This window comes from Nyctibius grandis, chromosome 5, assembly GCF_013368605.1.
Source record: "Nyctibius grandis isolate bNycGra1 chromosome 5, bNycGra1.pri, whole genome shotgun sequence".
Taxonomy (NCBI): domain Eukaryota; kingdom Metazoa; phylum Chordata; class Aves; order Nyctibiiformes; family Nyctibiidae; genus Nyctibius; species Nyctibius grandis.
In genome coordinates this window covers 1,995,193-2,020,367 of record NC_090662.1, presented here as the reverse complement: position 1 = coordinate 2,020,367, position 25,175 = coordinate 1,995,193, and the positions used below count along the sequence as shown (strand labels likewise).

The window sequence follows — 25,175 nt, the reverse complement described above, 5'->3', positions numbered from 1 at the left end:
GGCAGGGCGTTAGTCCTGCTGAAATTTCTTTTCAGAAAGGGTTATTAGACATTGGAATGGGCTGCCCAGGGAGGTGGTGGAGTCACCATCTCTGGAGGTGTTTGAGAAAAGCCTGGACATGGCACTTAGTGCCATGGTCTAGTTGCCATGGTGGTGTCAGGGCAATGGTTGGACTCAATGATCCCAGAGGGCTCTTCCAACCTGATTGATTCTGTGATTCTGTGATCTCTGATTCTGTGAAATGAGAAACACCAACTGGTTTTGGTAGGGTCAGTCTTCCAGCTTTAGAAAATCACCCAGGGGGGTTCATGTTATGTATTTATTTCTGCAGTCCTTAGGTCTGCTTGGGGAAGTCTGTGTTTCCCAACCCACTCCAGAGCACTAACGTGGTGTCTTCATGTGAAGGGCATCCCCCCACGCTGACAGCAGGTAGAGATGGAGCTGCTGAAAGTTGCATCTGAACAGGGACATAACACGAGAGATCTGAAAATGGTGCTAGTCTAAACACCCTGCATGGACAGCCCTAAATTTAAAAAAAAACCAACAAAACTCATATATTTCTCAGAGCTCTGACTGTCCTAAATGTTGAATTTAGCCAGAATTGCTGGAGTGAAGGGACTCGGACCACTGTGTGTGCGATCTCACCCTGTAGTTTCCTGCAGAATGGGGCTAGCTGATACAACAGCAGTCTTTCATCTTAGTTTAACCCACTTGTGACTCCCACGTGCAATTCTTTTTTACCTTCAGCAGTTACAAGCATCCCTCAAACCAGGACATCGCCCCTGGGGTTAGCTTTTTGTAGGTTGGCTTCTGGGGCTCTTTCATAGCTTTCATGTTCTCTTAGCATGTAACAGTGAGGTGATTTGGGGAGTTTAATCCTTTTTTTTAATATGAGTAAAATTGTTATTTTCCTTTCACAGTTGAAAAGCACGATCCAAAAGATGGAAAGGAAGATGGTGACGATAGTGACATCTCATTAAAAATAGCCTCAGTTTTGCCTGGACTTCGCTATGCCTTACAGAAAGCCACCAGTTCTTCAGGGGAGGACACAGTCAGCACCAGCATCCGTATCAAACAGCACTTCCAGGAATATGCAAAGCTTAATCAAAATCCACAGCCCACCTCTGGCCAACCCAGTGATGTTCCTCTTTCTTTTCCAACTGAGGATGATTGTACTAATCCCTCCAGAAAACTCTCAGCGCAATCCTTCTCCCAGTTGCAGCGTTATCTCTCCGATCCCAGCAGCTACACGCTGGAAGTCTCAGCTGCCTTAGGATGTTTGACTGGTGCTGTTCAGTCTCTTCACTGTGGTTCAAAGGCCAACTGCAAAGTGGACTTCTCTTCAGCTATGCCACCGGTCCCTATTCCTCCTAACACAGCAGTGGAAATAAAAGTCAAAAGTGAAAATTCAAAGCCAACAGTGGGGCTGGACCAGAGTGGTGAAGGGCCCACAAAAGGCATCAACTTGGCCAGCAAGCCGTGCGTGCAGCAGAGCAGGAAGAGACCCACCCGAGACGTTGGGACCAACACCAAGAAGAAGTGGTCACACCGCAAGAAGAAATTGCATCCTGTGGGGGACAGTGATGGGAACAGGAATGCAACCAAGAATAATGTCAGCGTCGCTCTCTCTTGCCCTAAAAAGCCAGGGCTCACAGCCAATTCCAACGAGCCCATGCTCAAATTAGCCAACTTGGAGTATCCGCACAGAAGGAAAAGAGGTAAGTGTTATCTAAATGGGGTGGGCTTCCTCCTGCTTCTCCAGGGTATCCAGCTGGGATGCTGAGGGTTCACTAGGAGCTGTGTCCCCTCGCCGTCTTCCTGGGTGCCCAGAGGAAGCAGACATCTCCTGAGAGCATCCAGATAGGTCTGTGGTGGTCTCCACAGTCTCTTGTTCAACCTGGGAAGGAGCCCAGGGCTATGGAGGGGATTTCAGTGAAGATGCGTGAAACCCGGTGCAGTGGTCCACACTGTTGCCTTCCTTTGCTTATGACTTTGCTTCAGGCTGCACCTCGAATCCTGGGTGCAGTTTTGGGCCCCTCACTACAAGAAAGACCTTGAGGGGCTGGAGCGAGTCCAGAGAAGGGCAACGAAGGTGGTGAAGGGTCTGGAGCACAAGTGTGATGAGGAGCGGCTGAGGGACCTGGGGGGGTTTAGCCTGGAGAAAAGGAGGCTGAGGGGAGACCTTCTTGCCCCCTACAACTGCCTGAAAGGAGGGTGTAGCGAGGTGGGGTCGGTCTCTTCTCCCAGGTAACAAGCGATAGGATGAGAGGAAATGGCCTCAAGTTGTACCAGGGGAGGTTTAGATTGGAGATCGGGGACAATTTCTTCATGGAAAGGGTTGTCAAGCACTGGCACAGGCTGCCCAGGGCAGTGGTGGAGTCCCCATCCCTGGGGGGATTTAAAAGCCGTGTAGATGTGGTGCTGAGGGACACGGGTTACTGGTGGCCTTGGCAGTGCTGGGTTAGCGGTTGGACTTGATGATCTTAAAGGTCCTTTCCAACCAAAACGATTCTGTGATTCTATGACTGACTGCACAGGGACATCAGCCAGGTCCTGGTTATTGCATCCTTTGTCCACGGGCTGTTGATGGCTCAGGCAAGGAGCAGTTCACAGAATCACAGAATCACAGAATGTTCGGGATTGGAAGGGACCTCGAAAGATCATCTAGTCCAATCCCCCTGCCAGAGCAGGATTACCTAGATCATATCACACAGGAACGCGTCCAGGCGGGTTTTGAATGTCTCCAGAGAAGGAGACTCCACACCCTCTCTGGGCAGCCTGTGCCAGTGTTCGGTCACCCTCACCGTAAAGAAGTTTTGCCTCATATTGATGTGGAACCTCCTGTGTTCCAGCTTGCACCCGTTGCCCCTTGTCCTGTCAAGGGATGTCACTGAGAAGAGCCTGGCTCCATCCTCATGACACTTGCCCTTTGCATATTTATAAACATTCATGAGGTCCCCCCTCAGTCTCCTCTTCTCTAAGCTAAAGAGACCCAGCTCCCTCAGCCTCTCCTCAGAAGGGAGATGTTCCACCCCCTTCATCATCTTCGTGGCTCTGCGCTGGACTCTCTCTAGCAGTTCCCTGTCCTTCTTGAACTGAGGGGCCCAGAACTGGACACAATATTCAAGATGCGGCCTCACCAGGGCAGAGTAGAGGGGGAGGAGAACCTCTCTTGACCTACTAACCGCACCCCTTCTACTACACCCCAGGATGCCATTGGCCTTCTTGGCCACAAGGGCACACTGCTGGCTCATGGTCATCCTGCTGTCCACTAGTTGCCAAAGCCATGGTCATTACAGGCTGACTAGATAACCAGCTACCCTACATGGTCACATTGTGACTCCCTGAGTGAAATTTCTTGCTGTGGCCTTGAGGAAACAAGAAGTTTGAGACTGATCACACCCAACTTGCTCTTCTGAAAGCTGATATCTGGCCTGAGCTGCTCACGCGAGGTGTCTCAATGGCATAAATTGTCCTCTGCAGGCTCCTGTCTTACTGCTGAGGATAGGCAGAACTTGTCCTTTTGAGCCAGCCTAAGCCTCCACCTGATTTGTAGAGACACTCAGAATCAGAATCACAGAGTCAACCAGGTTGGAAGAGCCCTCTGGGATCATCGAGTCCAACCATTGCCCTGACACCACCATGTCAACTAGACCAGGGCACTAAGTGCCATGTCCAGGCTTTTCTTAAACACCTCCAGAGATGGTGACTCCACCACCTCCGTGGGCCGCCCCTTCCAATGTCTAATGACCCTTGCTGAGAAGAAATGCTTCCTAATGTCCAACCTGAACCTCCCCTGGTGAAGCTTGAGGCTGTGTCCTCTTGTCCTATCACTGGTTGTCCAGAAGAGGCCGACTCCCACTGCGCTACAACCTCCCTTCAGGTAGTTGTAGACTGCACTAAGGTCACCTCTGAGCCTCCTCTTCTCCAGGCTAAACACCCCCAGCTCCCTCAGCCGTTCCTCGGAGGTCAGACCCTCCAGACCCTTCACCAGCTTGGTCGCCCTCCTCTGGACTCCTCTGGAATATATCCCAAACCAAAACAAATGCCATCCCTTTTCCTTGTCCCAGGTGCAGAGGTCCTGTCTGCAGAATTTGTGCACAAAACACAGTCTGAACCTGTCCGGAAGGAAACCTCAGCTCCCAACGGTCCTGGCTTGGAAACAAAGAGACCAAAGACACTGGAGAACCCAGACGTGAAAAAGGTTCTTGTTGCTCAGACCGTCACGAAGCCAGTGAAAAGTGAGATGCCAGAAAGTGTGGCTAACAGCCCGTGGAAACCTCAAGCCAAACAGCAAGCAGAAAGCGGTAAGAGCGCTGTTCCCTGTGGAGATCTTTCCTTTTAAAGCTGAGCCATCAGACGTCACGGTCAGGTCATGACCAGATGGTTGTAACCAGGGGGGCCTACAGGAAAGCGGGAGAGGGGCTTTTTACAAGGGCTTGGAGTGATAGGATGAGGGGGAACAGTTGTAAACTGAAAGAGGGGAGATTGAGATGAGATATGAGGAAGAAATTCTTTGCTGTGAGGGTGGTGAGACCCTGGCCCAGGTTGCCCAGAGAAGCTGTGGCTGCCCCCTCCCTGGCAGTGTTCAAGGGCAGGTTGGATGGGGCTTGGAGCAACCTGGTCTGGTGGAAGGTGTCCCTGCCCGTGGCAGGGGGTTGGAACTAGATGATCTTTAAGGTCCCTTCCAACCCAAACCAGTCTGTGATTCTGTGATAACAGCACGTTCTGCAGCAGCCAAAGGGCCTGACAACACTTAGTGCTGAGGGTCTGGGGTGGGATCTGGGTAGTGTCACCCCACAGCCTGCAGGCTCCCAGTTCCACAGTCCTAGTGTGAAAATCACCGTTACGGGATGTACAAACCACATGGGTTCATTTCTGAGTCCTTTCCTGAGCTCTCAGTTTGCAGCCTTGGCAGACTGCTGGGATCGTTTAAGAAGCCTGATTTTTAACTGCTGAGCTCTGAAACTGCTGAGGCAGCTCGTGCACGGGGCGTTACAACCTCTGCTCGTAGCCAGCGTCTGCTGAGAATTTCAGTCCGTTACGTTGTAAATCCAATCGTTTAACAAGAGTCAAATTGTCACAGACGTCGCAGACTGCGGTGGATTTAAGAGGCAGCGTGGACAACCCCTGAGTCTAGTGGCTGCAGGTGCTGGCCCAGAGTCTGCTGTGAAACTGAGAACCAGTACTAGTGCCAAAATAAATGAGGGAAGAGGAGAGTCGTTTTCTGTTAATTTGTCGTGTTTTCTCACACTCACGCTTTGATGGTTTGGTTCTGTCTCTGGTCTTTCTTTTCCCCCTTTCTGGGGGAGGTGGAAGCTTTGAAGACTGGTTTAGCCACCTCAGTTCATCCATTCTTCTTGCTCTTTCATTGCCACGTGTTCCTGAAACGTGGCACTTTGATCAGCGTGTGGGTATCAAACGCCACCCCTCGTTGCCCTTGTCACGTGGAGGGTCCTGGAGCAGATCTGGCCAGTGCTCTCACCCAGGCAGGGTGGCAGATGGGCCCTGCTGAATGCCAGGATCTGCCAAAAATGCAAAATAAGAGCATTTAGCAGTAAGAAACACTCAATTTATATGCCTTACTCTGCAGTTCTCAGGGAAATTAAATGTAACACGTAGGACTTCAGCACAGATGTGATTTAATAAGGTTTTACTTGAAGAGATTTTTGTGCTGGTTTTTAGTAGAAGGCATTAACCTTGTTTAATGACTGTTTTTACAAACGTGGGTCTTGAGCCCTGGTGAGGGGCATTTTTGATGCTGAAAACTAAATAAACACGTACTTGCTGTGCTCTGGCTGCTTTTGGGAGCCCCCAGGTTTCTGCGTGTGCTCTGAGTTACAGCTCAGGGGCGGGTTATGCCCTGAGCAAATTGCTAGAAGAAAATCTAAAGCAAATTAAAAAGGATTGAGGAAACACCTAAAATATCTCAGATTGTGTTTACGTGACTCTGTGTGCAGAGGCTGAGGGTAATTTTGTTCACTCTGGATGCCGTGCCTTTTATTTCTGAGAATAAAGCCCATTCCTGAAGTCGCTTAGATCCCAACTCTCAATCCTTTTGTAGCAGCCATGGAGGTGGTTGTGTAGCATGATCATGGAGGTGGTTTTTTTCCTCAGGTGTGCAAATTCTTTTCAGAAAGGATCATTAGCCATTGGAAGGGGCTGCCCAGGGAGGTGGTGGAGTCTCCATCTCTGGAGGGGTTTAAGAAAAGCCTGGACATGGCACTTAGTGCCCTGGTCTAGTTGCCATGGTGGTGTCAGGGCAATGGTTGGACTCGATGATCCCAGAGGGCTCTTCCAACCTGGTTGATTCTGGGATTCTGTGTTTATTCTCTGCCTTTCTTTTTCTCACGCAGAGCGGAAGGAGCCGTTCTCTGTCCTCCCGAGCGAAGTTTCTTCCCAAAGCCACCCCACGGATGGCCAATTGAGTGAGGTTTACCCAGGCGGGGTTGCTAATCTCTGTTTCGATCTCAAGGGGACCAACTACGAGTCCCATGCCTTGAACTTGCTGGCTGATCTGGCTCTGGGTTCTTGTATTCCTTCGTTGATCTCCAGGGACAACAGGGTGATTGCTGTGTCCTGGACCCCCTCCAGCGACTCTGCGAAGGAGCAGCAGAGTCAGCTCAAGCACAAATCCTCACACCTTGCTTCCGACCACGAGAACCACAAGGCAGGCAAGGTTGCAAAGGGAGCCACCTCTCCTAGCAAAGAATCGCCGCACCAGAATCTTCCTCCTGCTGAAAAAATAGACTTAAATGACTTGGCCACTATTCCCAGGGAGAAAAACCCTGGGATTTTCAACAAGAAGAACAACGCAAGCCCCAACCCTGCAAAACCCCATGTGTTGCCTCCAAGAGAGACTCAAGAAGCTGCTGAGGTGAACAAGCACTGGTTCATCTCTGCCGAGCACTCGTACGCCTCGCAGATGCCTGAACACTCCAAGAAACACGTGTATCCCAGAGGTGCCCCCTATCCCGGAGCATCACCCTCCAGAAACGGGACCAGGAATGCCCTGGCAGGACCCCTGGTTGGGAAAGTCCTGCCTTTCCGCCACCAGCAGAACAACACCCACCACCAGCGGCCCTTCGAGGCTGTGACGATGAGGTGCGGGAGCAGCCTGCTCTCCTCCAGGCCCAAGGAGGACTTCACCAAGTCCCACACGGTGAACATCTGTGGTGAGTCCGTGAAGGTGACGCGCCGTTGGGAGGCAGAGTACCTCTTCAGTTTGGACAGCAGGTACACCAACGACGCCCTGGAGAAGACAGTCATCCGCGCCCTGCACGGGTAAGTCAGTCTGGAAGGCCTCCTGCAGGGGACATCTCTTGCTGGATGTCTGGAGCGCCTTTGGAAGGGGCTTTCTTTGCTCTTTTTTGCTTTGCTTTGCATGATAATTGCTTTTCTCTCCATGCTTAGATGCCCAGTTTTGCTGTGTTAAAGCTGGTGTGTCTTCCCTGCGGAGAAGGGCTTGGGGATACTGGTGGGTTACAAATTGGACATGAGCTGGCGATGTGCGCTGGCAGCCCAGAAAGCCACCCGTGTCCTGGGCTGCATCCCCAGCAGCGTGGCCAGCAGGGCGAGGGAGGGGATTCTGCCCCTCTGCTCCGCTCTCGGGAGACCCCCCCTGCAGTGCTGCGTCCAGCTTTGGGGTCTCCAGCACAGGAAAGATGTGGAGCTGTTGGAATCACAGAATCACAGAATGGTTAAGGGTTGGCAGGGACCTCTGGAGATCATCTAGTCCAACCCCCTGCCAAAGCAGGGTCACCCAGAGCACGTTGCACAGGGTTGCATCCAGGCAGGTTTTGAATATCTCCAGAGAAGGAGACTCCCCACCCTCCCTGGGCAGCCTGTGCCAGGGCTCTGACACCCTCACAGCAAAGAGGTTCCTCCTCATATTCAGATGGAACTTCTCGTGTTTCAGTTTATGCCCGTTGCCCCTTGTCCTGTCACTGGGCACCACTGAGAAGAGTCTGGTCCCCTCCTCTTGACACCCACCCCTAAGGTATTTGTAAGCGTTGATAAGATCCCCCCTCAGTCTGCTCTTCTTCAGGCTGAACAGCCCCAGCTCCCTCAGCCTCTCCTCATAAGAGAGATGCTCCAGCCCTCTGACCATCTTTGTAGCCCTTCGCTGGACACTCTCCAGTAATTTCTTGTCTTTCTTGAACTGGGGGGCCCAGAACGGCACACAGTTACTCCAGATGTGGCCTCACCAGGGCCGTGTAGAGGGGCAGGAGAACCTCCCTTGACCTGCTGCCCCCACTCTTCCTAATGCACCCCAGGACACCATTGGCCTTCCTGGCCCCAAGGGCACATTGTTGGCTCATGGGGAACTTGTCCACCAGAACACCCAGGTCCTTCTCTGCAGAGCTGCTCTCCAGTAGATCTGGAGCGAGTCCAGAGGAGGCCACAAAGATGCTCGAAGGGCTGGAGCACCTCTGCTATGAGGACAGGCTGGGAGAGTTGGGGCTGTTCAGCCTGGAGAAGAGAAGGCTCTGGGGAGACCTTATTGTGGCCTTTCAATATATAAAGGGAGCTTATAAGAAAGATGGGGACAGGCTTTTTACTAAGGCCTGTAGTGGCAGGGCAAGGAGCAACAGTTTTAAACTGAGGGAGGGAAGGTTTAAATTGGACATAAGGAAGAAATTCTTTGCTGTGAGGGTGGTGAGACCCTGGCCCAGGTTGCCCAGAGAAGCTGTGGCTGCCCCCTCCCTGGCAGTGTTCAAGGCCAGGCTGGATGGGGCTAGTGGAAGATGTCCCTGTCCATGGTAGGGGGAGAATGGACTAGGTGATCTTTAAAGGTCCCTCCCAACCCAAACCGTACTGTGATGCCCATGGCTCTGCAGCTAGAATTGGTACCTCGAGCCATGGACACAAGTCCTTCTTTGCAGCCACGAGTTTCCCTTTTTTTTTTCAACAAGGTGGAACCTGCACCAAGCGCTCTGTGACTGCAGGTGGGCGTTTGCAGCCCCCCTGCATCAGGGCTTAGCCCTGAGGGGAACCAAGCGATGAGTTACCTTGTGCTAGTCACACAGAATCACACAGAATCAATGAGGTTGGAAGAGCCCTCTGGGATCATCCAGTCCAACCATTGCCTTGACACCACCATGGCAACTAGACCATGGCACTAAGTGCCATGTCCAGGCTTTTCTTAAACCCCTCCAGAGATGGTGACTCCACCACCTCCCTGGGCAGCCCCTTCCAATGGCTAATGACCCTTGCTGAGAAGAAATGCTTCCTAATGTCCAACCTGAACCTCCCCTGGCAAAGCTTGAGGCTGTGTCCTCTTGTCCTGTCGCTGGTTGCCTGGGAGAAGTGGCCGACTCCCACTCCGCTACAACCTCCCTTCAGGTAGTTGTAGACTGCACTAAGGTCACCTCTGAGCCTCCTCTTCTCCAGGCTAAACACCCCCAGCTCCCTCAGCCGTTCCTCGTAGGTCAGACCCTCCAGACCCTTCCCCAGCTTGGTCGCCCTCCTCTGGACTCACTCCAACACCTCAACATCTTTCTTGAAGTGCGGGGCCCACAACTGGACAGAGTCAACCAGAGGGAGGATGAAGATGTTTTAGGCTGTGTTTGCTTTTCCTTCCAGGCCCTGGGACCCTGATCTGCCCGACGATGTGGAAGAGATGAAGCTGATACTTCATATGTGGGTGGCTCTCTTCTACAGCAAACCCAGTGAACTCCTGAGCAGCACGAGGAAGGTGGTGGAGCACAGCAATCCCGAGAAGTATGTCTCAATAAAGAGCACTGGGGACTTCCTAGAGCTGAGTGATGATGGTGAGGACTGTTTTGGGGTGGAGACATGCCCTGCAGACTCTTGGACAGACCCTGACCAGATTCCCAGCAGCTCTCTGGATCACAGCACATACAACCAGGGACCTTTCAGCCCAGAGGAAATCCCTGCAGACTCTCAGACTGATGCTCATGGGGCTCCTGGTGTTGTCGATACTACGGTATCGTCTTCTTCAGGGGAGCTGCCCTGTGGGGAGGAGGAGGCTTCCTCCACAAGCTGTCCTGAGAGCCTTTCCCTCGCTGAACATGCTGATGAGAGCCTGATGGCGATCGTTCCTGAGGAGCACGTGCCTGCTGTCTCAACCATCACTGTGGTAAGAGCTTGGGGTTTGGGTGATACGAGTCTACAGGGCACACGATGCATTTTGCATTTGTAGGATCTGCGGAGAGGAGTGGAGCAGACGTGCTTGTGGGCTGTCTTAGAGCCAAGTAGGGGGGTCCCCAAAGCAGGACACTGCAACGTTCCCCAGCATTTAGTTGCCCCAAGTGATTGCCACGCAGACGTTCTCAAAGTCACCATAAAAAAGAAGCTTCCAGGCCTCAGTCTGGGTGTGGATGTCCTCTTGGACTGAGCTGGCATCCCTGGGCTCTGGCATGAGCCGTATCTATCTCTGTCCAAGGGAGCAGGGCCTCAGCGTGGCTGCTCTCGAAGGCAACACTTGGAGTAACTGTGTGCAGTTCTGGGCCCCCCAGTTCAAGAAAGACAAGGAACTACTGGAGAGATTCCAGAGGAGGGGTACGGAGATGGTCAGAGGGCTGGAGCATCTCTGCTGCGAGGAGAGGCTGAGGGAGCTGGGGCTGTTCAGCTGGAGAAGAGCAGACTGAGGGGGGACCTTATCAATGCTCACAGATACCTCAGGGGTGGGTGTCAAGGGGATGGGGCCAGACTCTTCTCAGTGGTGCCCAGCGACAGGACAAGGGGCAATGGCCACAAGCTGAAACATGGGAAGTTCCATCTGAATATGAGGAGGAACTTCTTTGCTGTGAGGGTGCCAGAACAGTTTCTACAGTCTGCAGACAGTCAGTTTCAAAACCTTTCCCTGGCTATTGTGGGACTCTACTTTCTGGCTGCAGTGGGGATGGTGGTGGCTCATGTCGGGTAAGGATTCAACCTGGACTCATTTTAGAGACAAACTCAAACTCATCTCCCCGGTTGCTGTTGGGATGGTTGTACCCACAAAGTCTGAGCATTTCAAGTATCCACGTCCTCCTGCATTTGCCTCCCTTGAAAATTAACCTCTCAATTCTGTTGTTCCAGGAGGAGACGCCCAAGGAGGGACTGCCAGATGCTACGATGAGCCCTTCTGATGAGCTTGATGATGCTGGCAAGCCCCAAGCTGCGCTGGGCAGGGAACAGCCGTGCAGCCAAGCCCTGAATTCCAGTACAGCTCCCTGGAGTGATGCACCGAGTGCTCTGCATGAATGTGGAGAGCAGCAGGAGAGCGGGTGGGCAGCAGGGTCAGGGGGTTGCCCCGGCCCTCCCAAGGACAGGGAGAGCATGGGAGATGCTGGGCACTCTACAGAGGTTGAGGACAACGGCTGGGCCACCAGCGACGAACCGCAACGTGTCTGTGATTCGATGCCCTTAGAAGCACGTCCCGAAAGTGCAAAGCCTGATGGAGCCAGTGGGGAAGGGAGGGAACCCCAAGACCCCTTTGGACATCCAGAAGAAGAGGAGGAAGAGGTGGAGGAGGGAAAAAAAGAGAAAGAGGACTCTGAATGTGAAAGCGTAGGCCTGGAGCTTTTTGATTTAGCATTTTCTGAAAGCAGTGATGAGGACATGGAGCTTGAGCACAGCGAGCAGAAGCCAGTGAATTTGGCATGTCCGAAGGACTTTCATGTTCCTGGAGAGAGCCCTGTGCCCAGCCCCGCTGCCTTAGCATCCCCCTGCCCAGGCAGATCAACGCCGGTGCTGTCAGATGGGACTGGGACTGGCCCTCAAGGGCTTCCTGGTGAGATGGCACCAAGCCTGGACACGCCACAAGAGCCCTGGGAGGCTCTGGCCACCCCAGATGCAGAGATGAACGGTGGGGCCAATGTGGGGTCACCCTGTGACAGGGGGTTGATGCTGCTGTTACCATCTGATCCGAGCCTTGCCTGTGGGGCGCAGCCGGACGGAGTTACAGGCGACGTGGGATCTGCTGGAGAGATGCTCGGGGATGGCTTGGAGCAGGAAGACAAGGATTGTGTGTCCGCTGCGGAAAGGTGGGCGCCTGCTGGGAGCACAGCTGCTGGCACAGCTGGCCTCGAGTCACCGTGCACCGAGGGACTGTCACTAACCTTGTCCCCTGACTCCAGCCCTCTCTACCTGCCATCTCTTGATGGAGCAACAGATCCTGGGGCTGCTCCAGAGGATCAGGAGGCCATGGCAAGCATCCAGTCTCCATCACAGAGCGAGCTGGGAGGGAGCAGCTGCCTTTCCCCAAGGTGTGGAGGTGATGTTCATGCTGACCTCGCTTTGCTGAGCACCAGTGAATCAAACCAAGAAGGGAACAAGGTTTTGGTGGAAGAACAGTGTAGCAGCCCTTCTGCCAACCACACAGATGTGCCGGATGAGTCCTCAGGAGCAGATGATGTCCAGGGCTTCACCTCTGACTGTACAGCCTTAGCAGGTGACTCTGAAGCTGGGGAGGGTGATGATGGTGCGGAGAAGTCCCTCAGGAGCAACAAAAGTAACACAGCGATGGTGGCTAATGCACCACAGGAACCAGAGGCCTCTCCTCATCACCTCCTGCAATCAGAGCCCTCCTCCTTGGTGAGAGAGGGGGTGTCTCCCATGAAGGAGCACCCCAGGCCGCAGCAGAGCTCCCCAAACAGCCCATCCCCACCTGCCCACAGAGGCTCAGCTCCTGCTTCGCCGCCCCAGCAGGACCCTCTGCCCCGTGTTGGAGACGTGGACCCCCACCCCCACGTGTCAGAGCAGAGCGAGCCGGGGCCAGTCCTGAGCCAACACGGGAAGTCCTGCGAGCCAGTAGGTGCTGCAGAGGTGAGCGTGGCTGCCGAGAGCCCGGATGGCTCCTTAAAGCCCAGATGTGCCGAAGAGGTGAAAACAGACACGGGTCCGTGCTGTGCAGAGCTGGCAGAGAGCTCCCCCGCGGATGTCCTTGTGCCAGGTGACCCGGGATCGATGGCTCCTTCTCCTCTGCATGGTCACAAGGCAGGTCTGCACAGCGCCGAGCCAGACTCAGTCCTCAGTGTGCCCCCCAAGTCGCTCTCTCCTAGCACGAGTCCGGCTCCGGATGGTTCCCCATGGTCCTGCTGCTCCAGGTGTGCCAGCCCTGAGGGCCAAGCAGCAGATGTGGGAGGGAGCCATGAGAAGGACCCCATCCTGCCTGAGGATTTGGAAGGAGGAAGCAGCGGCCCTCTTGCCAGTCCCGTGTCCTTTTCAGCAGGGGAGTCGCTCGTGCCACCGTGCGAGCCCCAGTCTGTGCGCAACCGGGGCGAGCACGAGGCCGAGGGACCCCACGCATTGGCTGACCTGCCCCGTGCCAGCACGGAGGTGGGAGAGGGACAAATCCCCGCTCTGCCTTTCCCCAGGTCGCCGTTACACGTGCCCAGGGGGCCCTCTGGAGAAAGCCTGGAGCTTGGTGATGCTGAGGATATCTCAGATGTGCTCCCGAGGGCAAAGCAGCTCCCCAGCAAAGACGGACACATGGGCTTGACCTTTGAAGATCTCTTTGAGTCTTTCTCCAGTGTCTCAGACCAGGAGTGTTTTGGGGGGAATTCACAGTCCCTGCTTACAGCCCGGAGTTCCCACAGCACCAGATCTGTGGGTGCTGCAGGCACAAGGACTAACCACGACTCCTCCTCCACGAGCCCGGCGCACCCGGAGGGGCCCAGCGAGGACTGGGGCTCGCTGGGCGCGGAGAGGGGCTGCTCAGGGGCTGAGCGTGGCTGGCTGAGCGGCGCGGGGGAGACCAGCGGCGGGCACGTCCCACCCTATGTCACTGTTAGGGACAGCCAGGGGACTGCCAGGGTCTACCAGAACTTCGAGGTCACCAAACGGTGCCAGGAGGGGACGGGGAATTCGCAGCCTCCGAAGAGGCGCAGCCGGTGCGCGGGGCAGTCTCATTTGTTGAGGTCGCTGATGGGGACTTGGAGGGGTTCTGAGGAGATCACCCAGCACACTTTGGACATGGAGTGTCTCAGTTTCCATTATAAGCTAAAACAAATCCTAAGGCGTGGGAAACCACCCTTTTCTACCTCCAAAAGCCTCTTTCCAAAAGACTTTTCTCCCCAGGTGATGTCTGAGACATGGCCTGTGCGAGAGGCTCCCATCCCACCCTCCCCGCGGAGCAGGAGCCCTTTGCAGGTGACGATCCTGCCCTCGGACGCGTGGCCGAGCGGGCTCAGCTGGCATGGGGACCCATGTACCCCATGGCAGGACACCATCTGTGACAAGAGGAGCAGGGTCAGATCCCGAAGCCAGAGCCAGGGCCGCGCCGCTCCCTTCCACCTCAGCAAGCTCAAGGACAATAATAAGCTAAAGGACTCACGGGGGGACGTCGCCGTCATCCTCGACGAGCACGCCGAGCTCGACAAGGTGATGCTGAGCACGGCTGGTGTGGGGAGCGAGGGTGGAGGGCCGGTCCCGGCGCACGGAGAGGCCACGAGCGAGTGGACATGCGTGTCCCTCCCCGGGAGGGTGGCCACCTTCGAGGAGATGATCACGGACCTGGACAGCGCGCTGCGTTTCCACCTGCGCAGCGTGGCCAAGGAGGCCTGCAGCCACGCCAGCATGTTCTACCTGGTGGAGACGGGCAAGGACCCTTTCTTTGCAAGAGTGAAGGTAACGGTTGGCCCTGCTGGGCTGGATGGGGACAGGTGGCCCAGGGGTGATAGCCATGGGCAGCAGGAGCAGGGCAAGCTTGTTCAACCTGGCACGGGTGGCATTTGAGGCAGGAGCCACCTCTGCCATTTCATCTCAGGTCCCACCACCAGAAGCTAAAATCATAGAATAGAATCACAGAATTGTTTTGGTTGGAAAGGACCTTTGAGATCACTGAGTCCAACCGTTAACCCAGCACTGCCAAGGCCACCACTAACCCATGTCCCTCAGCACCACATCTCCATGGCTTTTAAATCCCTCCAGGGATGGGGACTCCACCACTGCCCTGGGCAGCCTGTGCCAGTGCTTGACAACCCTTTCCATGAAGAAATTGTCCCTGATCTCCAATCTAAACCTCCCCTGGTGCAACTTGAGGCTGTTTCCTCTCGTCCTGTCACTTGTTACTTGTGAGAGGAGACCGACCCCCCCTCACTACACCCGCCTTTCAGGCAGTTGTAGGGAGCGAGAAGGTCTCCCCTCAGCCTCCTTTTCTCCAGACTAAACACCCCCAGGTCCCTCAGCCGCTCCTCATCACACTTGTGCTCCAGACCCTTCACCAGCTCCGTTGCCCTTCTCTGGACTCGCTCCAGCACCTCAAGGTCTTTCTTGCAGTGAGGGGCCCAAAACTGCACCCAGGATTCGAGGTGCGGCCTCACCAGTGCCGAGTCCAGGGGGACAATCCCTGCCCTAGGTGTGAATCATTTAGGTTGGAAAGGACCTTTAAGATCATCAAGTCCAACTGTTAACCCAGCACTGCCAAGGCCACCACTAACCCATGTCCCTCAGCACCACATCTACATGGCTTTTAAATCCCTCCAGGGATGGGGACTCCACCACTGCCCTGGGCAGCCTGTTGCAGTGCTTGACAACTCTTTTGGGGAAGAATTTTTCCCTGCTAGCCAATCTAAACCTCCCCTGGTACAACTTGAGGCCATTTCTTCTTGTCCTATCACTTGAACATTCTCTGGGCCAAAACAGATCAGAGTTCACGCAGGAGCAGCCCAGACTCAACCCCCAGAAGGTGACTTTTCCTTGAGCAATCTTTAAAGGGTTGGAAACTCGGGGAGGGTGATTGCATGGGAGGATTTGCTGCTCTGAAATAGCAGAGAGGCCTGACGCACGGTTCAGTGAGGGGCTCGAGGTGGTTTTCTACGAGGTACTTGCCAACAAAGGTAGATGGCTGCTTCTTCCCCCTCCGGCTGGAGGCCTGGCCCGGAGCACGCTGTGCCTTCGACAGATGGACACCGTAGGCTGCCCTTGGCACCACGGTGCCTGGTTGGGGTTACCATCACTCTCCTCCCTCTTCTCCCCAGGCACATGTGTGCCAGGAGCTTGGCACCACTATGGTGAAGATATTCTCCATACAAACCTTCTTAGAAGCTGCCGTGGTTTCTGTTTCAGACCTTGCTGAAGAAAGAGGGACACGTGGAGGTCGAACCTCAGAGCTTCTGCGAAGCGAAACACTCGGACGCCATCAGGCTGCTCGTCATCATCAGGAACGAGGACATTTCCTCACACATCCACAACGTAAGACCTGAGTCCGTCCTTTTTTCTTTTCACCAGCACTGGTTTTGAGTATCAGGATCCATTTTAAAGGGTTTTAAGTGTTACACTATACATAGTTGTAGATTTAATTGTCCGTCTTCACGGATACTTTATAGATTCTTTGCTGTGAGGGGGGTGAGACCCTGGCCCAGGTTGCCCAGAGAAGCTGTGGCTGCCCCTCCCTGGCAGTGTTCAAGGCCAGGTTGGATGGGGCTTGGAGCAACCTGGTCTGGTGGAAGGTGTCCCTGCCCGTGGCAGGGGGTTGGAACTGGATGATCTTTAAGGTCCCTTCCAACCCAAACCAGTCTGTGATTCTATGACACAGTGTTCTCTCCACTGAAAGAACAGTGCTTCATGAAGAGCTGTTAAATATCTCAAAAACATGAAGCCTGTCAGTTCTGCTTTACTCCTGCCTCCATTTTTGATCACTGAATAACATCACCTGGACTAGCCCAGCTCAAAGGAGTCAGGCTGGGCTTATCCTGTGTAACGGAGCAGTTCAGCCAGGCTTTGGCTCATGGGTTCCAGTGAATATTGCAGCAGACTGAGCTGCCTGGAGCTCCCCATATCACCATCCACGGCTTTGGGGTTGGGCTATGGAGACACAAACGTTGGGGTGATGCAGAGAGAGGACGGTGTGGGCTCCCCAAGTCTCCCAAGAGCAAATGTGAGCTACAGGGGGGTGTGAACGCTGTTGAAACACCAACTGTGTGTGCAACAGCTTGTCTGCCTCGAGCAGGTCCCGTGCTTGCTGAAGCTGAAGCACTGTCCGAACGTGGCGTTCGCCGGCGTGGACAGCCCTGAAGATCTGACGAGCCGCATGTACCAGGAGCTGTTTCACACCGGTGGCTTCGTGGTGTCGGACGACGAAGTGTTGGAAACGGTGACGCTGGGTGAGTCTCGCCGCGGCCTCTCGCTTGGATGCAAATGCAGTGTCAGCTCCCAGCCTTGTCCCCTGGTTTGCTGACACCTTCCCAGAACTTGCCATCGGCGTCCTCTGCTCCTGCTTTCGTGGGGGCGATTCTGTCCCTCTGTTTGACACCTCAGACCCCATCTGACACACCAGCAGGGGAGAAATTTAATGAAATATAACAAGGGCAAGTGTAGAGTCCTGCATCTGGGCAAGAACAACCCCATGTACCAGTACAAGTTGGGGGCAGACCTGTTGGAGACCAGCGTAGGGGAAAGGGACCTTGGGATCCTGGTGGACAGCAGGATGACCATGAGCCAGCAGTGTGCCCTTGTGGCCAAGAAGGCCAATGGCATCCTGGGGTGTATTAGAAGGGGGGTGGTTAGCAGGTCGAGAGAGGTTCTCCTCCCCCTCTACTCTGCCCTGGTGAGGCCGCATCTGGAATATTGTGTCCAGTTCTGGGCCCCTCAGTTCAAGAAGGACAGGGAACTGCTAGAGAGAGTCCAGCACAGAGCCACGAAGATGATGAAGGGGGTGGAACATCTCCCTTCTGAGGAGAGGCTGAGGGAGCTGGGTCTCTTTAGCTTGGAGAAGAGGAGACTGAGGGGTGACCTCATTAATGTTTATAAATATGTAAAGGGCAAGTGTCATGAGGATGGAGCCAGGCTCTTCTCAGTGACATCCCTTGACAGGACAAGGGGCAATGGGTGCAAGCTGGAACACAGGAGGTTCCACATAAATATGAGGGAAAACTTCTTTACGGTGAGGGTGACTGAGCACTGGAACAGGCTGCCCAGAGAGGTTGTGGAGTCTCCTTCTCTGGAGACATTCAAAACCCGCCTGGACGCGTTCCTGTGTGACATGATCCAGGTAATCCTGCTCCAGGGGGATTGGACTAGATGATCTTTCGAGGTCCCTTCCAATCCCTGACATTCTGTGATTCTGTGATCTGGATAGTGGGTCCAGGTCAGGGCTCCCAAAAACATCCAAGTACAGTGAGGGCCACCAAGATGGTCAGGGGCTGGAGCAGGGGTTGTATGAGGACGTTCAGCCTGGAGAAGGGAGGACAAAGAGGAGACCTTGTTGCTGTTTTCAGCTCCCTCATGGGAAGTGGCAGAGAAAAAGGAGCCACGCTCCTCCTGGAGATGCACAGTGATGGGACGCGAGGTGACTGGGGCAAGTTGCACTTACCCTTTTAGATATCAGGGGGGAAAAAACTCACATCAAACATGTTCAAACACCAGGACAGGCTGTGAATCTTCATCCTTTGAGATATTCAAACCTCACCTAGAAAAAGCCCTGAGCAACCTCGGGTGGCCCAACTTTGAGCAGGGGTCGGGCCAGACACCCCCAGGCACCCCTTCCCACCCTTGGTTACCCTCTGGCTCTTGCTGTCTCCCCAGGCCAACTGAAAGAGGTGGTGACGGTGCTGGAGAAGCTGAACAGAAGCGGGAGGTGGAAGTGGCTCCTTCACTACAAGGAGAGCAAGAAGCTCCGAGAAGACACCAGGTAACGGCTCTGCGGTGGCAGATCCCTCATCCCTGCTGTCCTCATCACCGCAGCAAGGACGTACCCACCGTGGTGGAGTGTGGTGTCCCTCTTTACACAGAATCACAGCATCCATCAGGTTGGAAGAGCCCTCTGGGATCATCGAGTCCAACCACTGCCCTGATACCACCATGTCAACTAGACCATGGCACTAAGTGCCATGTCCCGTCTTTTCTTAAACCCCTCCAGAGATGGTGACTCCACCACCTCCCTGGGCAGCCCCTTCCAATGGCTAATGACCCTTGCTGAGAAGAAATGCTTCCTAATGTCCAACCTGAACCTCCCCTGGCCAAGCTTGAGGCTGTGTCCTCTTGTCCTATCGCTGGTTGCCTGGGAGAAGAGGCCGACTGCCACTTCACTACAACCTCCCTTCAGGTAGTTGGAGACTGCACTAAGGTCACCTCTGAGCCTCCTCTTCTCCAGGCTAAACACCCCCAGTTCCCTCAGCCGTTCCTCATAGGTCAGACCCTCCAGACCCTTCCCCAGCTTGGTCGCCCTCCTCTGGACTCGCTCCAACACCTCAACATCTTTCTTGAAGTGCAGGGCCCAGAACTGGACACAAATAATGAGGATGATGATTTTTGTTTAAATTAGACTTTTCTTATCAGTGAGAGACCACGTGCCTTGAGTCTGGAGCTGCTCCAGGTCAGTGTTTGCGCTACCGAGTAAAGTGCGACAGAGATTTTTTGTTTTATACCTGTATGAGCTGGAGCAGCAGGACATGGGACCTGGAGGGGATCAGATGGCCTGAAACATTGTGTCTTGCACGTGACCCCGGATGAGGCAGAGCTCTGGCAGCCGCTGCTTGCACCCCGCTGTGTGTCCATAAGGCAGTTCTCCCCCTCTCTTTGGCAGACGCCCTCCATGAGCATTACACCCTGCCAGGGCCTTGAGGAGAGGCACAAATTGCGTTTGAGGAGCTGCACTTTTGCTTCTCCAAACGCAGCTCCCTTCCCACCAGCTCACCCTGGCTCCTGCACACACACCCCAGGACCTTGGGGTACCTTCTCGCTGCCCCTCCATCTCGTTGCTGTTTCTTTTTCTGTCTCATCGTGTGCGTGATTTGGGCGAGTGATGAGGAGCTCTTGAGTTTGGAATGTGGGAGAGGAACTGGGGTGTGTAAAATCGAACCCTGCTGGGAAAAGCAGAACTTCTCCTGTTGCTCTTTGCTACTTATTTTAGGTTATTTGCAACGACGTGTGTTTAAATGATGCAATTTGAAAAAGAGAAGTAAGACAGTGAATATTATCCATTGAAATAGGAGCACCTCTGCTCTGGAGACAGGCTAAGAGAGCTGGGGCTGTTCAGCCAGGAGAAGAGAAGGCTCCGGGGAGACCTTCTAGCACCTTCCAGTACCTGGAGGGGCTACAGGAAAGCTGGAGAGGGGCTTTTTACAAGGGCATGGAGTAACAGGATGAGGGGGAACGGTTTTAAACTGAAAGAGGGGAGATTGAGATGAGATCTGAGGAAGAAATTGTTTGCTGTGAGGGTAGTGAGACCCTGGCCCAGGTTGCCCCGAGAAGCTGTGGCTGCCCCCTCCCTGGCAGTGTTCAAGGCCAGGTTGGATGGGGCTTGGAGCAACCTGGTGTGGTGGAAGGTGTCCTTGCCCATGGCAGGGGGGTGGAACTAGATGATCTTTAAGGTCCCTTCCAACCCAAACCATCCTGTGATTCTACATGTCCTGTTTTTATCACGTTTGAACTCGAGAGGGATGTTTTTATCAGGCTGCCTTGGTAGTGCCAGACCACAGGCCAGGAAGGACGGCTTTCTAGGAGCGACCTGTGAACAAAAGGGAAAATAGTCTGGTCTGTCTGAGCACAAAATGCTACAACAAATGGGGAGAAGTCTCAGGTCCTCTCCATGCTCAGCCCTCATGGTGACAGCACAGAGTCATCGTTCTGTAGACCTGGTTTCCAGTCATCGAGCAGAGAGGTGTCACAGAAGCTCAGGGTCGGGTTTTTCATCGTACTCTGGGAGATAAGGACTGAAACTCCTCAGCAGATGCTGCTCTGGAGCGAGTGTTTTCCTTGTGCTCCATCAAGGGCACTCACGCAGCATCTCTTGGCTCTGTCGTGGTGGGATCAGGAGCCCCAATCTGTCAGAGCTGCCTGAAGCGAGGGATCATTTTGTTTTCCTGCTGCATGTGTGGTCATAGAATCAGAGACTGGTTTGGGTTGGAAGGGACCTTAAAGATCATCTAGTTCCAACCCCCTGCCACAGGCAGGGACACCTTCCACCAGACCAGGTTGCTCCAAGCCCCATCCAACCTGGCCTTGAACACTGCCAGGGAGGGGGCAGCCACAGCTTCTCTGGGCAGCCTGGGCCAGGGTCTCACCACCCTCACAGCAAAGAATTTCTTCCTCAGATCTCATCTCAATCTCCCCTCTTTCAGTTTAAAACCGTTCCCCCTTGTCCATACTGTGACACTTGCTCCTGCCATCTCCATTTAGTGCAGGGTAAAAGCACCCATGAGGCTGGAAGAAACATGCATGAGGGAAAGGCAGGTCCCATCTTACCTGCTTGTTCCCTGGGAGGGAAGAGAGGGCTGAAGCCCCTTGTCAGCCCCACACACCACTACAGGCTGGGGGAAGAGTGGCTGGAAAGTCACTGGTGGAAAAGGACCTGGGAGTGTTGCTCGATGGCCACTGAATATGAGCCAGCAGTGTGCCCAGGTGGCCAAGAAGGCCACCAGCATCCTGGCTTGTACCAGCAATAGTGTGGCCAGCAGGACCAGGGCAGTGATCGTCCCCGTGCTCGGCACTGGTGAGGCCGCACCTCGAATCCTGGGTGCAGTTTTGGGCCCCTCACGACAAGAAAGGCCTTGAGGTGCTGGAGCGAGTCCAGAGAATGGCAACGGGGCTGGGGAAGGGTCTGGAGCACAAGTGTGATGAGGAGCAGCTGAGGGACCTGGGGGGGTTTAGCCTGGAGAAAAGGAGGCTGAGGGGAGACCTTCTCGCTCTCTACAACTGCCTGAAAGGAGGGTGTAGCGAGGTGGGGTCAGTCTCTTCTCCCAGGTAACAAGCGATAGGATGAGAGGAACCGGCCTCAAGTGGCACCAGGGGAGGTTTAGATTGGAGATCAGGGACAATTTCTTCATGGAAAGGGTTGTCAAGCACTGGCACAGGCTGCCCAGGGCAGTGGTGGAGTCCCCATCCCTGGAGGGATTTAAAAGCCGTGTAGATGTGGTGCTGAGGGACATGGGTTAGTGGTGGCCTTGGCAGTGCTGGGTTAATGGTTGGACTCAATGATCTTAAAGGTCCTTCCCAACCCAAACGATTCTCTGATTTACCTTGCCCCTCTCCCTGCAGGGTGGACACCAACGGTCACAAGAAGCGCTTGATCCTCAGATCGTGCCAGGGAGCTGATCTCATCGAGGTGCTGCACTACCACGCCTGCGACTCCGGGTCCTCCCCCACATCCGAGTACGTCAAGTGCTTGTTGAACCTGCAGGTTCAGCACATCAGCGCCAGGTTCGCTGTGTATCTCACAGGTAAGGACAGGCTCTGGGCGCTGCCCTCAACCCCCAGGAGCACAGTGTTAAATGGGACTGGGAGGAGGTGGAGGAGGGATGAGAAACACCCCATTTGCCTCCTGTTTCTGCTAAAATCACTGGTTTGAGGTGCGGGTGAGGTGCGAGCTGATTCACTGCAGGTCAGCGCAGTGAAAGGCAAAATGAGCAGATTTTTGGAGCTCTGCTGAAGTCTGGCAGTTTTTCGAGCCTGCGGATGGCTTTATGTCACGCTCTAATTCTGGCCTTGCTGGGCTGAGGCTGTTTGCAAAGCGGTGCCTTAATGTGCTCACGTTTGCAAAACAGAACTGCAGGGGGAGTTGGGGCTGTTTTCTGGGGGTTTCTTAGAATTATGGAATCACAGGATGGTTTGGGTTGGAAGGGACCTTAAAGCCCATCCAGTCCCAACCCCCTGCCACAGGCAGGGACACCTTCCACCAGACCACGTTGCTCCCAGCCCCATCCAACCTGGCCTTGAACACTGCCAGGGAGGGGGCAGCCACAGCTTCTCTGGGCAACCTGGGCCAGGCTCTCACCACCCTCACAGCAAAGAATTTCTTCCTAATATCTCATCTCAATCTCCCCTCTTCCAGTTTAAAACTGTTCCCCCTCGTCCTGTCACTCCATGCCCTTGTAAAAAGCCCCTCTCCCGCTTTCCTGTAGCCCCTTCAGGCACTGGAAGGTCTCCCTGGAGCCTTCTCTTCTCCAGGCTGAACAGCCCCAGCTCTCTCAGCCTGTCTCCAGAGCAGAGGGGCTCCAGCCCTCTGAGCATCTTCGTGGCCTCCTCTGGACTCGCTCCAACAGCTCCGTGTCCTTCTTCTGTTGGGCCCCAGAGCTGGACGCAGCACTGCAGGGGGGGTCTCCCGAGAGCGGAGCAGAGGGGCAGAATCCCCTCCCTCGCCCTGCTGGCCACGCTGCTGGGGATGCAGCTCAGGATACTGGACCATCTCATTTCAGAATAACCTCGTTTGCTTGTTTGGGTTATGGTATTGCTCCTTCCTTTGCAGAAAAGCCCAGCGAGAGCAGGGAGGTCCTTGAAAGCAAAGGAATCCTCGTGGCCGACGTCACCACCTTCCTTGGGACAGTGCAGAAGGCGGCTGCCCCGTTCAGAAGCAGCTACTGGTGAGGGGAAAGCTCGGGATCGACCCCTTCTCCCCCAGAAAGTCCGTGAGCAGCTCCCGGGTTGCCTGCGGGGTGGCAGGCAGGGACCTGTCCCCGGGGTGGCTGCAGGGTCTGCTCCAGCTCTGCTGATGCTCAGGGCTGACCCCTGAAGCCAGAGCCAGGACTCGTGCTCAGCAGAACCGTGCTCAGCACTAACCTGGGCCCCGTCTCTGTGTTGCAGGTGACGACGCGAGGCCGCGGCCCGGCTCCTCCCCGGGCCCTGCGGCGCCGGTTTGGGCATCCTGCTCCTCTGCGGGGTGGCCCCGACATCCTGGTGGGGTTGGGGTGCTGCACACAGGAGCTGGGCACGGAGAGGGGGTGAGGAACGGGTGGCTCCGGTTCTGTATATAGGAATTATTTAAAGATGGTTAATGCAAACCCTCCCGGGGCTTTACCCCCTGCCATAGGACAGAGGTTATTTTAACGTTACACGGTTTTAAATTATTGGAGTGTTTTCAGGTTATGAGTGCAGCTGACATTGGAAAAAAGAAGAAAATTAATTTTAAAAGCAAAAAGCCGTTTACTTGAAGGTCAGGAGCGAGACGAGGTCACAATAATAAATGTATTTTCCACGCACTGTACACAGGACGCAGGCGGGGGGTGGGTGTAGGTTTTACAGGGGTGTTGGGGGCCGTCGCCCGAGGGGGGGCCGCTCTACACTACATTTTACTTTGCCCCCGTTGCCTCTTGGTACCATTTTACTGCTGGGACTCAAGCACGTTCCAGGCTTGTAAATAATAAATAAAATAAATGGGATGCAGGAGAAAAAAAACACCTTATTTATGGGAAAAGGCCGCACTAAAGCCCTTTGTGGGACACCCAAGCTGTGGGGGCGGTGGAGAGGGGGTGTCTGTTTTTTATTTTAATAAAAGAATGCAAGACCTTCTGTACAGGATGACTTTGTAGAGTTTGATTAATAAAACCTACAAACTGTTCCACGCGCCACTGCTCTCTGGAGAGGGTTCCCTGCTCAGCCCCCAGCCTCTCCCAGCAGCAGAGCCAGAAGCCAGCAGCTTTCCCAGCTCTCAGGGAGATGAGAAATGAGCTTCATTCTGCCCTAACCCCAACCAGGTTACAGCGGGGGGAGGTAACAGAAGCAGCTATAGAATCACAGAATCGTTTTGGTTGGAAAGGACCTTTGAGATCATCAAGTCCAACTGTTAACCCAGCACTGCCAAGCCCACCACTAACCCATGTCCCTCAGCACCACATCTACACGGCTTTTAAATCCCTCCAGGGATGGGGACCCCACCACTGCCCTGGGCAGCCTGTGCCAGCGCTTGACAACCCTTTCCATGAAGAAATTGTCCCTGATCTCCAATCTAAACCTCCCCTGGGGCAACTCGAGGCAGTTTCCTCTCGTCCTATCACTTGTTACCTGGGAGAAGAGACCGACCCCCCCTCGCTACACCCTCCTTTCAGGCAGTTGTAGAGAGCGAGAAGGTCTCCCCTCAGCCTCCATTTCTCCAGACTAAACCCCCCCAGGTCCCTCAGCCGCTCCTCATCACACTTGTGCTCCAGACCCTTCCCCAGCTCCGTTGCCCTTCTCTGGACTCGCTCCAGCACCTCAAGGTCTTTCTTGGAGTGAGGGGGCCCAACCCTGCACATGGCAGGAGCTCCTTCCCCCTGTGCATTAGGTCTCTGTGGCCTTTGAGAAGGCTCAGCTGGGTGACTTGAGCACAGCAGCAGCTCAAGAGAGGAAGCACAAGGCGAGGGAGAACTTCCCCAGCCCCCGCCGCACACCTCGCTCCGGCAGCGTGGGCAGGAGGCGCCTTCGACTGGGACGGTGGTTCCTGGAACTGGTGCCCAGGGAGAGGAAGTGCCGAAAGCCCCTCGCCCAGGGAGGGAGGAAGGAGCGGGGCCGCTGCCGCCAGGTTTAGCGCAGCG

The 25,175-nt window shown here is 54.6% G+C and overlaps 1 protein-coding gene across 2 annotated transcripts in view; it reads left to right on the top strand.

Annotated features, from left to right (window-relative positions):
- TASOR2 (transcription activation suppressor family member 2) overlaps positions 1-24,222 on the top strand; it is a 53,505-nt gene extending 29,283 nt beyond the window's left edge. Inside the window, exons 14-24 of one of the 2 annotated variants that reach the window (XM_068400520.1) lie at positions 921-1,718; positions 4,071-4,307; positions 6,357-7,284; positions 9,586-10,102; positions 11,047-14,577; positions 16,018-16,143; positions 16,901-17,054; positions 18,475-18,580; positions 21,928-22,109; positions 23,135-23,249; positions 23,470-24,222. In XM_068400520.1, coding sequence (XP_068256621.1) covers positions 921-1,718; positions 4,071-4,307; positions 6,357-7,284; positions 9,586-10,102; positions 11,047-14,577; positions 16,018-16,143; positions 16,901-17,054; positions 18,475-18,580; positions 21,928-22,109; positions 23,135-23,249; positions 23,470-23,473 — 6,698 coding nt within the window. In that variant the 3' untranslated portion in view covers positions 23,474-24,222. Of the gene's footprint in view, positions 1-920; positions 1,719-4,070; positions 4,308-6,356; positions 7,285-9,585; positions 10,103-11,046; positions 14,578-16,017; positions 16,144-16,900; positions 17,055-18,474; positions 18,581-21,927; positions 22,110-23,134; positions 23,254-23,469 lie in introns of those variants that run through there. The other variant, XM_068400521.1, reaches the window with a different exon arrangement.
- The last annotated feature ends 953 nt before the right edge of the window (positions 24,223-25,175 follow it).